The sequence below is a fragment of the Procambarus clarkii genome, chromosome 14 (assembly GCF_040958095.1).
Source record: "Procambarus clarkii isolate CNS0578487 chromosome 14, FALCON_Pclarkii_2.0, whole genome shotgun sequence".
Classification (NCBI taxonomy): domain Eukaryota; kingdom Metazoa; phylum Arthropoda; class Malacostraca; order Decapoda; family Cambaridae; genus Procambarus; species Procambarus clarkii.
In genome coordinates this window covers 40,271,456-40,283,385 of record NC_091163.1, presented here as the reverse complement: position 1 = coordinate 40,283,385, position 11,930 = coordinate 40,271,456, and the positions used below count along the sequence as shown (strand labels likewise).

General features: G+C 47.8%; 1 protein-coding gene across 1 annotated transcript; it reads right to left on the bottom strand.

The window, feature by feature from the left end:
* Window positions 1–391: 391 nt before the first annotated feature.
* LOC138364801 (uncharacterized) lies at window positions 392–4,946 on the bottom strand. Its single transcript, XM_069324778.1, has 4 exons — window positions 4,863–4,946; window positions 1,907–2,265; window positions 1,151–1,675; window positions 392–905 (listed from the first exon to the last, which is right to left on the bottom strand). The coding sequence occupies exons 1-4, from the start codon at window positions 4,944–4,946 to the stop codon at window positions 392–394; spliced, it is 1,482 nt and encodes a 493-aa protein (XP_069180879.1).
* Window positions 4,947–11,930: the final 6,984 nt, after the last annotated feature.

Sequence of the window (11,930 nt, the reverse complement as noted above, 5' to 3'; positions counted from 1 at the left end):
AATTACCTTACCTTCTGATAATTACCTTACCTTCTGATAATTACCTTACCCTCTGATAATTACCTTACCTTCTGATAATTACCTTACCTTCTGATAATTACCTTACCTTCTGATAATTACCTTACCTTCTGATAATTACCTTACCTTCTGATAATTACCTTACCTTCTGATAATTACCTTACCTTCTGATAATTACCTTACCTTCTGATAATTACCTTACCTTCTGATAATTACCTTACCTTCTGATAATTACCTTACCTTCTGATAATTACCTTACCTTCTGATAATTACCTTACTATTCTCCTAATAATTACCTTAATATTCTCTAATGGTTGCACCATCGGCCGGTTCGCATATATCCCCCAACTGGATACATCCTGGAGTGTGGAAGTCAAGGATAGGTCCTGGGGGTGTGGAAGACAAGGATAGGTTCTGGGGTGTGGAAGTCAAGGATAGGTTCTGGGGTGTGGAAGTCAAGTATAGGTCCTGGGGTGTGGAACTCAAGGATATGTTCTGGGGTGTGGAAGTCAAGTATAGGTCCTGGGGTGTGGAACTCAAGGATAGGTCCTGGGGTGTGGAAGTCAAGGATAGGTTCTGGGGTGTGGAAGTCAAGGATAGGTTCTGGGGTGTGGAAGTCAAGTATAGGTCCTGGGGTGTGGAACTCAAGGATAGGTTCTGGAGTGTGGAAGTCAAGGATAGGTCCTGGGGTGTGGAAGTCAAGGATAGGTCCTGGGGTGTGGAAGTCAAGGATAGGTTCTGGGGTGTGGAAGTCAAGGATAGGTTCTGGGGTGAGAAAGTCAAGGATAAGTTCTGGGGTGAGAAAGTCAAGGATAGGTCCTGGGGTGTGGAAGTCAAGGATAGGTCCTAGGGTGCGTAAGTCAAGGATAGGTCCTGGGGTGTGGAAGCTAAGGATAGGTCCTGGGGTGTGGAAGTCAAGGATAAGTTCTGGGGTGTGGAAGTCAAGGATAGGTTCTAGGGTGAGAAAGTGAAGGATAGGTTCTGGGGTGAGGAAGTCAAGGATAGGTTCTGGGGTGAGGAAGTCAAGGATAGGTTCTGGAGTGAGAAAGTCAAGGATAGGTTCTGGGGTGAGGAAGTCAAGGATAGATTCTGGGGTTAGGAAGTCAAGGATAGGTCCTGGGGTGTGTGGAACTCAAGGATAGGTTCTGGGGTGTGGAAGTCTAGGAAAGGTCCTGGGATGTGGAAGTCAAGGATAGGTCCTGGGGTGTGGAAGTCAAGGATAGGTTCTGGGGTGAGGAAGTCAAGGATAGGGTCTTGGGTGAGGAAGTCAAGGATAGGTCCTGGGGTGTGGAAGCTAAGGATAGGTCCTGGGGTGTGGAAGTCAAGGATAGGTCCTGAAGTGTGGAAGTCAAGGACAGGTTCTGGGGTGTGGAAGTCAAGGATAGGTCCTGGGGTGTGGAAGTCAAGGATAGGTCCTGGGGTGTGGAAGTCAAGGACAGGTTCTGGGGTGTGGAAGTCAAGGATAGGTCCTGGGGTGTGGAAGTCAAGGATAGGTCCTGGGGTGTGGAAGTCAAGGATAAGTCCTGGAGTGTGGAAGTCAAGGGCAGGTTCTGGGGTGTGGAAGTCAAGGATAGGTCCTGGGGTGTGGAAGTCAAGGATAGGTCCTGGAGTGTGGAAGTTAAGGATAGGTTCTGGGGTGTGGAAGTCAATGATAGGTCTTGGGGTGTGTAAGTCAAGGATAGGTCCTAGGGTGCATAAGTTCAGGATAGGTCCTAGGGTGCGTAAGTCAAGGATAGGTCATAGGGTGAGGAAGTCAAGGATAGGTCCTGGGGTGTGGAAGTCAAGGATAGGTCCTGGGGTGTGGAAGTCAAGGATAGGTCCTGGGGTGTGAAAGTTAAGGATAGGTCCTGGGGTGTGTAAGTCGAGGATAGATCCTGGGGTGTGGAACTCAAGGATTGGTTCTGGAATGTGGAAGTCAAGGATTGGTTCTGGAGTGTGGAAGTCATGGATTGGTCCTGGGGTGTGGAAGTCAAGGATAGGTCCTGGGGTGTGGAAGTCAAAGAGAAGTTCTGGGGTGTGGAAGTCAAGGATAGGTCCTGGAGTGTGGAAGTTAAGGACAGGTTCTGGGGTATGGAAGTCAAGGATAGGGTTTTGGGTGAGGAAGTCAAGGATAGGTCCTGGAGTGTGGAAGTTAAGGACAGGTTCTGGGGTATGGAAGTCAAGGATAGGATCTTGGGTGTGGAAATCAAGGATAGGTCCTGGGGTGTGGAAGTCAAGGCTAGGTCCTGTGGCTGGGACGCCCGTGACCTGAGGGTGGGAGTGAGTGACCTACGGGACCAAAGGGATTACCTACCCGACGGGACACTGACGGCCACCACACCCTTGACATGTCTGTGCTCCGGTCACCGTAAAGGCACATCAGTATTGACCCGACCTGATACTAATGAGGTGCTTGAGGAGCACATGTTCCTACTGTGTCTGGTTAGCCGAAGTCACTTCAAATTTGACGCTCAGACCGTCAAACCCGGTTCGTTTCCCCTTCGACTTGATAAAAACAACTTCGAACTTGACGCTGAAATCGCTACAACCGGTTTATTTCCCCGTGAAAATGTCGATCTAGATGGTGGAGGCGGCCTGCAGGCAGCACAGTGGCTGGCGCTGAAGGGGGGAACGCCCCCGTGATGACGGGGCTGCAGTTTCCTATTGCAGGATGCGCTGCCTTGCAGGATAAGAGCAGGTTACAGACCCTCAGCAGGATGCGGGCCTGCTCTATCCTTGAGCCAGGTGGGAGTCACAGCCTGTCGCATCCTGCAGCTCGCGGGGACTTTGCTGACTCAGCCCCACACAGCAACTATAATCTTACATCAAACTTTAACTTATAGCAGACTGCAGAAGGCATTTTGGTCCATGAGAGGCAGCTCCTATTGGTCTATACGAGGCAGCTCCTATTGGTCCATACGAGGCAGCTGCTATTGGTCCAAACGAGGCAGCTCCTATTGGTCCATACGAGGCAGCTCCTATTGGTCCATACGAGGCAGCTACTATTGGTCCATACGAGGCAGCTGCTATTGGTCCATACGAGGCAGTTCCTATTGGTCCATACGAGGCAGCTCCTATTTGTCCACCCGAGGCAGCTCCTATTGGTCCATACGAGGCAGCTTATTTTTATCCAACAAACTCATTCATATGTATGTCTAACCTACGCTTGAAACAATCCAGGGATCCTACGTCTATTATATAACGCGGTAATTGGTTCTACAGATCAACAACCCTATTACCGAACCAATATTTACCCAGGTTTTTCCTCACTGTAAACTTAAACCAATTTATATCCATTGGATATAAATTGATTTAGTTAAATTTAACAAGTTTGTTAAAATGAAACAAGTTTGTTTAAGTTTGGTGTTGTTATGTGGTGATGTATTACACATTGTTAATGTGTTGGGATCGATCCTGCGTCGGTGGACGACACCAACAAACACTTTACACTCTATGGGGATGGGAGCAACACTTTCAGACACGCATGGAAGGCACCAGCCCAGAGTCCATACGACGACTCTGGTGTGGGAGTATGTGATATTTACCTGAATTTACCTGAGGGCCAGTAACACTCAAGTGGCCTCAACCACCACAGGAAGGCGGCCAAAGATCCCACCATTTATCATGTTAGTTTTATCTATTTTAATCTTAAACTGAAGCAAACATTTAGCATTTACGGTTTCGGCGGGTAGGCGGTTCCGTAAGTATATAACCCTGTGGGTGAAGAATGTTCTCAGTCCCACATTGTGGCTTGTTGAGCTTGTCACTGTTGTTCCTTGTTTGTGTTACATTGTGGCTTGTTGAGCTTGTCACTGTTGTTCCTTGTTTGTGTTACATTGTGGCTTGTTGAGCTTGTCACTGTTGTTCCTTGTTTGTGTTACATTGTGGCTTGTTGAGCTTGTCACTGTTGTTCCTTGTTTGTGTTACATTGTGGCTTGTTGAGCTTGTCACTGTTGTTCCTTGTTTGTGTTACATTGTGGCTTGTTGAGCTTGTCACTGTTGTTCCTTGTTTGTGTTACATTGTGGCTTGTTGAGCTTGTCACTGTTGTTCCTTGTTTGTGTTACATTGTGGCTTGTTGAGCTTGACACTGTTGTTCCTTGTTTGTGTTACATTGTGGCTTGTTGAGCTTGTCACTGTTGTTCCTTGTTTGTGTTACGTTGTGGCTTGTTGAGCTTGTCACTGTTGTTCCTTGTTTGTGTTACATTGTGGCTTGTTGAGCTTGTCACTGTTGTTCCTTGTTTGTGTTACGTTGTGGCTTGTTGAGCTTGTCACTGTTGTTCCTTGTTTGTGTTACATTGTGGCTTGTTGAGCTTGTCACTGTTGTTCCTTGTTTGTGTTACATTGTGGCTTGTTGAGCTTGTCACTGTTGTTCCTTGTTTGTGTTACATTGTGGCTTGCTGAGCTTGTCACTGTTGTTTGTTACATTGTGGCTTGTTGAGCTTGTCACTGTTGTTCCTTGTTTGTGTTAATTCTAACCTTTCAACGAAGAGGTCTGGATCAACATGCACCAATTTGTTCAGTATTGTAAAAGTTTCGCTGAGATCCGCCCTGTCATGCCTGGCCTGTAGTGCTAACACCGGACGACTAAGTTCGGGAAGGATGTGTGTCGCCCCCATATTCTATTTTATCCACAGTGACTAAGTCCTGACAGTGAGGTCTTCATATTTGCATACAATCAACAGAGTTGGGGACGCAGCAGATATATATATATATATATTTATACAGTTAAACAACTACCTACTTTTCCTAGAAGTCAAAGTTTAGCTTGAGTCAGATGTGGATTGTGTGATGGAGCACTCAGACGAGGTACATTGCGTCAGCGGCATGGCGGGGGCGACCAGGCACGGAGCAGGAAGAGAGTCACACTCTCCAGGATCCTCATCTGATGGGCGTCCGGGATGTGGACGATGGTCGCTGGACTACTTTCAGTCTGGCTCTGACGCAACATTGCGTCAGAGCCAGACCTCTCAGGCAACACTGCACCACACCAGACCTCTGTGTGTCAAGAACTCCTTGACATCTTGGGAAGAGTCACCTTGCTGCTCCAGGCATTTTGTCAGTGTAAACACGCAAAAGAGAGTTAAAACCGTCCCATGCTTCGTATGAACTTTTTAGTCCATACGGACAGCTCCTATTGGTCTATACGAGGCAGCTCCTATTGGTCCATACGAGGCAGCTGCTATTGGTCCATACGAGGCAGCTCCTATTGGTCCATACGAGGCAGCTCCTATTGGTCCATACGGGGGCAGCTCCTATTGGTCCATACGAGGCAGCTGCTATTGGTCCATACGAGGCAGCTGCTATTGGTCCATACGAGGCAGCTCCTATTGGTCCATACGAGGCAGCTCCTATTGGTCCATACGGGGCAGCTCCTATTGGTCCATACGAGGCAGCTCCTATTGGTCCATACGAGGCAGCTACTATTGGTCCATACGAGGCAGCTCCTATTGGTCCATACGAGGCAGCTACTATTGGTCCATACGAGGCAGCTCCTATTGGTCCATACGAGGCAGCTCCTATTGGTCCATACGAGGCAGCTCCTATTGGTCCATACGAGGCAGCTCCCGTCAGGAAGTGAGGAAAATTTAGGACAGCATTCATAGGAATAAGAGAAATCGAATAGGACTTGAGTTGAAGTGACAGTGTGACGATGTTGTGTATGGGAGCCAGTTCATGTTGGGCCATGTTGTGTATGGGAGCCAGTTCATGATGGGACATGTTGTGTATGGGAGCCAGTTTATGTTGGGCCATGTTGTGTTTGGGAGCCAGTTCATGTTGGGCCATGTTGTGTATGGGAGCCAGTTTATGTTGGGCCATGTTGTGTATGGGAGCCAGTTCATGTTGGGCCATGTTGTGTATGGGAGCCAGTTCATGTTGGGCCATGTTGTGTATGGGAGCCAGTTCATGATGGGACATGTTGTGTATGGGAGCCAGTTCATGTTGGGCCATGTTGTGTATGGGAGCCAGTTTATGTTGGGCCATGTTGTGTATGGGAGCCAGTTCATGATGGGACATGTTGTGTATGGGAGCCAGTTTATGTTGGGCCATGTTGTGTTTGGGAGCCAGTTCATGTTGGGCCATGTTGTGTATGGGAGCCAGTTTATGTTGGGCCATGTTGTGTATGGGAGCCAGTTCATGTTGGGCCATGTTGTGTATGGGAGCCAGTTCATGTTGGGCCATGTTGTGTATGGGAGCCAGTTCATGATGGGACATGTTGTGTATGGGAGCCAGTTCATGTTGGGCCATGTTGTGTATGGGAGCCAGTTTATGTTGGGCCATGTTGTGTATGGGAGCCAGTTCATGTTGGGCCATGTTGTGTATGGGAGCCAGTTCATGATGGGACATGTTGTGTATGGGAGCCAGTTCATGTTGGGCCATGTTGTGTATGGGAGCCAGTTTATGTTGGGCCATGTTGTGTATGGGAGCCAGTTCATGTTGTGTATGAGAGCCAGTTTATGTTGGGCCATGTTGTGTATGGGAGCCAGTTCATGTTGTGTCATGTTGTGTATGAGAGCCAGTTCATGTTGGGCCATGTTGTGTATGAGAGCCAGTTCATATTAGGCCATGTTGTGTATGGGAGCCAGTTCATGTTGGGCCATGTTGAGTATGAGAGTCAGTTCATGTTGGGCCATGTTGTGTATGGGAGCCAGATCATGTTGGGCCATGTTGTGTATGAGAGTCAGTTCATGTTGGGCCATGTTGTGTATGAGAGTCAGTTCATGTTGGGCCATGTTGTGTATGAGAGCCAGTTCATGTTGGGTCATGTTATGTATGAGAGCCAGTACATGTTGTGTATGGGAGCCAGTTCATGTTGGGCCATGTTGTGTATGAGAGCCAGTTCATGTTGGACCATGCTGTGTATGGGAGCCAGTTTATGTTGGGTCATGTTGAGTATGGGAGTCAGTTCATGTTGGGCCATGTTGTACATGGGAGCCAGTTCATGTTGGGCTATGTTGTGTATGAGAGCCAGTTCATGTTGTGTATGGGAGTCAGTTCATGTTGGACCATGTTGTGTATGAGAGCCAGTTCATGTTGGGTCATGTTGAGTATGGGAGCCAGTTTATGTTGGGTCATGTTGAGTATGGGAGTCAGTTCATGTTGGGCCATGTTGTACATGGGAGCCAGTTCATGTTGGGCTATGTTGTGTATGAGAGCCAGTTCATGTTGTGTATGGGAGTCAGTTTATGTTGGACCATGTTGTGTATGAGAGCCAGTTCATGTTGGGTCATGTTGAGTATGTGAGCCAGTTCATGTTGGGCCATGTTGAGTATAAGACTCGGTACAACATGACGTCATCTGGGTGGAGTAATCCAATCATTTTTGCTTGAGATGATTTAAGTACTCAAATAAATGTAATTAAACCTTACTAGTCCATGCTAGTTAACTAGTCTTTATCACTAGGGTCAACAGCAACATCTACGGACATTGAGAGACAACCTTGACCTTTCCTAGAGGATGCAGGTAAGATATATCAAGAAACCGGTTCCCCGCTCACCAGGACCCACGAAAGTTCACTCCTTGCGGTTGCCTGTAAACCCCCGAAAAGCTAAACCAAGTTATTTTTGGCTTGTATCCAAGCTGGTTCAAGTTTACTGCCCAGACAGGAGACAGTTGACTACCTAGTTTACTATAGATAATGAGTTAAGGTAGTTAGTTGTCTCTCCTGCAACGTTTGTGCAGTAATTGAGCGGATAGTGTTGTCGCTTTCAACTTGCCATCATCAGTTGTGGACAAAAAGTAGCTGACATTTGAGGTAGTGTCATATATGGCTTTTTTGCTCTCAAGGCTTTGGCAGGGAGGTCTGCGTTCTTGGGGTTGATAGCCCCAGACCGAGGATGGTCTAGACTAGATATTATCTTACCTGCTTGTGGTCTGGACCGCGGGTGGTCTAGAGTCATGGTACTCCAAATTCCCACAATTTGTGGGAATAGGGTTAGGTCCTGCCTCTCGACTGTCAATCAACTGGTGTACAGGTTCATGTGCCTACTGGGTTCCTATCCAACCCTTCCTCCGTATAGACAGTACGTTTTAATACTAAATGTAATAAGTACATTCCCGACTGTCTGCATAGTACATATATACACTTAATTGTGCCCTTATATTTACCTGTCCATATATAATATTCTCCTCATTTTCTGTTAATATATTTAAAATTTATAGGTTGAAGTTTTCGTGTTTAATTCAAGATACAAAAGTTTTAAATATAAATAATATATTTTTCAGTTTTATTAAACAATAGAAATTGTATTCAAATTTGAAAATATCTTGAGTTACTTTATAATTTATTGAAAGATTTTAGTTTTGTTTTATAAAATTGTAATATCTATATAGCTACTAGCAGCACCCGGCCACAGCAACCTTCCCTGTCCCCCCAGGCCTTCCCCCTCACCCGTCTCCTCGGCCTCCCAACCATTCCCCACTCCACCGTCCCCTTTTCCTTCCCCTTCCCACCATGCCCCACTCCCCGTCCCTTTGTCGTCCCCACCATTCTCCATTCCCCCATCCCCTCGTCCCCACCATCCCAAACTCCCCCGTCCCCTCGTCCATTACTTTACCACACAGCGCGTTTGGGAAAATGCCAAACTGACAGTGCACACCAAGGCACAAGTCTACATGGCATGTGTGGTGAGTACACTTCTCTACGGCTCGGAATCCTGGACCGTGCGCTCTCGCCAGGAGAGACGGCTTTCACATGCGGAACCTGAGACGCATCCTTGACATCACGTGGAAAGACCACGTCACCAACAACACAGTACTCGAGAGAACAGGAGTCCCTTCAATGTTCACTCTCCTGAAACAGAGACGCATGCGATGGCTGGGACATGTCACACGCATGGTCGATGGCCGCATACCGAAGGACCTCTTGTATGGAGAACTGGCATCAGGAAGGAGACCCACCGGAAGACCTCAGCTGCGTTTCAAAGATGCCTGCAAACGCGACCTCAAGCAGATGAGCATCGACATCAACACCTGGGAGGCAGCAGCTGCGGACAGATCTGCCTGGAGATGCAAAGTGCAGAAGGGACTCCAGCAATTCGAGGATGAACTGAAGAGGCAGGCGGAGGATAATAGACTTCAGAGGAGGTCTCGACCACTGTCAGACGCACCCGCTTCGGGGTTTATCTGCGCTCGCTGCAGTCGAGACTGTTATTCTCGGGTTGGCCTTCACAGCCACAGCAGGCGCTGCATCCAACTACACTACAACAACTAGACACCCAGGGCACAACTCCATAACTCCACGGGATTGACGAATGCCTACTACTACTATAGGTCCAAGGACTGAACCCTGCGTGACTCCACTGGTGACGTCTCGCCAGTCCAAGACCTCACCCCTCACAGTGACTCGCTGTCTTCTGTTGCTTAGGTACTCCCTCATCCAATGGAGTACCTTCCCTTTCACTTCTGCCTGCATCTCCAGCTTTTTTTACTAGCCTCTTGTGTGGTACTATGTCAAAGGCTTTCTGACAATCCAAAAATATGCAGTATGCCCACCCCTCTCTTTCTTGCCTGATTTTTGTTGCCTGGTCGTAGAATTCAATTAATCCGTGAAGCAGGACCTGCCATCCCTGAACCCATGTTGATGCTGTGTTACAAAGTTCCTTCGCTCCAGACGTTCCACTAGTTTTCTTCGCACAATCTTCTCCATCAGCTTGCATGGTATGCAGGTTAGGGACACTGGTCTGTAGTTCTCAGGCCAGTGTCCCTAAGCCTGTCTATCCTCCTTCTTGTATATCGGGACTACACTATTTCCAAATTCTTGGCAGTTGCCCTGTTGCCAGTGATTTGTTATACAATATGGAGAGTGGCAGGCGCAATGCTTCTGCTCCTTCCTTTAGTATCCAAGGGCAGATTCCATCCGGGCCTATAGCCTTTGTCACATCCAACTCTATTAAAGACTTCCTTACTTCCCCGCTGGTAATCTCAAACTCTTCTAGTGGTTCTTGGTTAACTATTCCCTCTCTTATCTCTGGAATTTCTCCTTGCTGTAAGGTGATGACCTCCTTGAATTTCTTATTGAGTTCCTCACACACTTCCTTGTCGTTTGTAGTGAATCCTTCTGCCCCTATCCTTAATTTCATCACCTGTTCCATAACTGTTGTTTTTCTCCTGATGTGGCTGTGCAGCAATTTAGGTTGAGTCTTTGCCTTGCTTGTGATGTCATTTTCATATTGTCTTTCTGCCTCTCTTCTCATCCTGACATATTCATTCCTGGCATTCTGGTATCTTTCTCTGCTCTCCAGTGTCCTGTTATTCCTATAGTTTCTCCACGCCCTTTTACTTTGCTGCTTAGCTAGCCTACATCTCTGATTAAACCATGGGTTTCTCATCTTCATTTCGTTGTTTTCCTTTTGGACTGGGACAAACTTGTTTGCTGCTTCCTTGCACTTCTGCGTGATGTAGTCCATCATATCTTGGGCCATCTTTCCCCTGAGCTCTGTTTCCCATGAAACAGATCTGTTTCTGAATACAATATCTGTTAGGAATTTTCTTATCTTCTCATAGTTTCCCTTTTGGAATGCCAGCCTTTTGTTTTCAGGTCCCTTCCTTGCGTACTTTAACCCTTCTTCGACCAGATACTCAAACGCCAGTACACTGTGGTCGCTCAGTACCTGTGTCGCCTTGTTCGTGTTCCATCCGTGTTTAACTCTCTTTATCAACCTTGTCAATTCCTCAGAGAATTTTGTATGTGGTGATCTTTTCTCTCCTAACTCTTTTGTCTTCCAGCGACGTGAGGAGCAATGCACGCATCATGTCCTCGTAACTCATGCCTCTTAGTTCTGGGACTAGTATCGTGGCATACTTTTGTCCCTTCTTCATATTCGTCTTATGCTTGACACTGAATGGACACCATGCTGGTGCTGCATATTCCGGGATTGGTCTTACATATGTGGTATGCAATGTTCTGAATGATTCCTTACACAAGTTTCTAAGGGCAGTTCTGATGTTAGCCAGCCTCGCATACGCCGCTGATGATATTCTTTTTATGTGGGCTTCAGGGGACAGGTTTGGCATGATATCTACTCCTAGATCTTTCTCTCTGTCCGTTTCATGAAATACTTCATCTCCCATTCGGTATCCTGTGTCTGGCCTCCTGTTTCCACCGCCTAGTTACATCACCTTGCATTTACTCGAGTTGAACATTTCTAGCCATTTGTTGGACCATTTCTTTGTGCTTTGTGGACATTTCTTGTATGACCTAGTCCGATTGTACTCACCTAATTGTGCTTGCGGGGGTTGAGCTCTGACTCTTTGGTCCCGCCTCTCAACTGTCAATCAACTGGAGAGATAATGGTCTAAGCTGTATGTGGTCTGGACCGAGTGTGGTCTGGACCGAGTGTGGTCTAGACCGAGTGTGGTCTAGACCGAGTGTGGTCTAGACCGAGTGTGGTCTGGACCGAGTGTGGTCTGGACCGAGTGTGGTCTAGACCGAGTGTGGTCTGGACCGAGTGTGGTCTGGACCGAGTGTGGTCTAGACCGAGTGTGGTCTAGACCGAGTGTGGTCTGGACCGAGTGTGGTCTAGACCGAGTGTGGTCTAGACCGAGTGTGGTCTGGACCGAGTGTGGTCTAGACCGAGTGTGGTCTAGACCGAGTGTGGTCTGGACCGAGTGTGGTCTAGACCGAGTGTGGTCTGGACCGAGTGTGGTCTGGACCGAGTGTGGTCTAGACCGAGTGTGGTCTGGACCGAGTGTGGTCTGGACCGAGTGTGGTCTGGACCGAGTGTGGTCTAGACCGAGTGTGGTCTGGACCGAGTGTGGTCTGGACCGAGTGTGGTCTAGACCGAGTGTGGTCTGGACCGAGTGTGGTCTGGACCGAGTGTGGTCTAGACCGAGTGTGGTCTGGACCGAGTGTGGTCTGGACCGAGTGTGGTCTGGACCGAGTGTGGTCTGGACCGAGTGTGGTCTGGACCGAGTGTGGTCTAGACCGAGTGTG

Excerpts from the sequence above, each read along its gene's own strand:
- LOC138364801 (XM_069324778.1), bottom strand. The coding sequence starts at position 4,946 with ATGTTGCGTCAGAGCCAGACTGAAAGTAGTCCAGCGACCATCGTCCAC. Across the intron at positions 2,266-4,862 it reads AGATGAGGATCCTGGAGAGT|GTCACGGGCGTCCCAGCCAC; the intron begins GTGACTCTCTTC and ends TCCCACCCTCAG. Across the intron at positions 906-1,150 it reads ACCCCAGAACCTATCCTTGA|CTTCCACACCCCAGGACCTA; the intron begins GTTCCACACACC and ends ACCTATCCTTAG.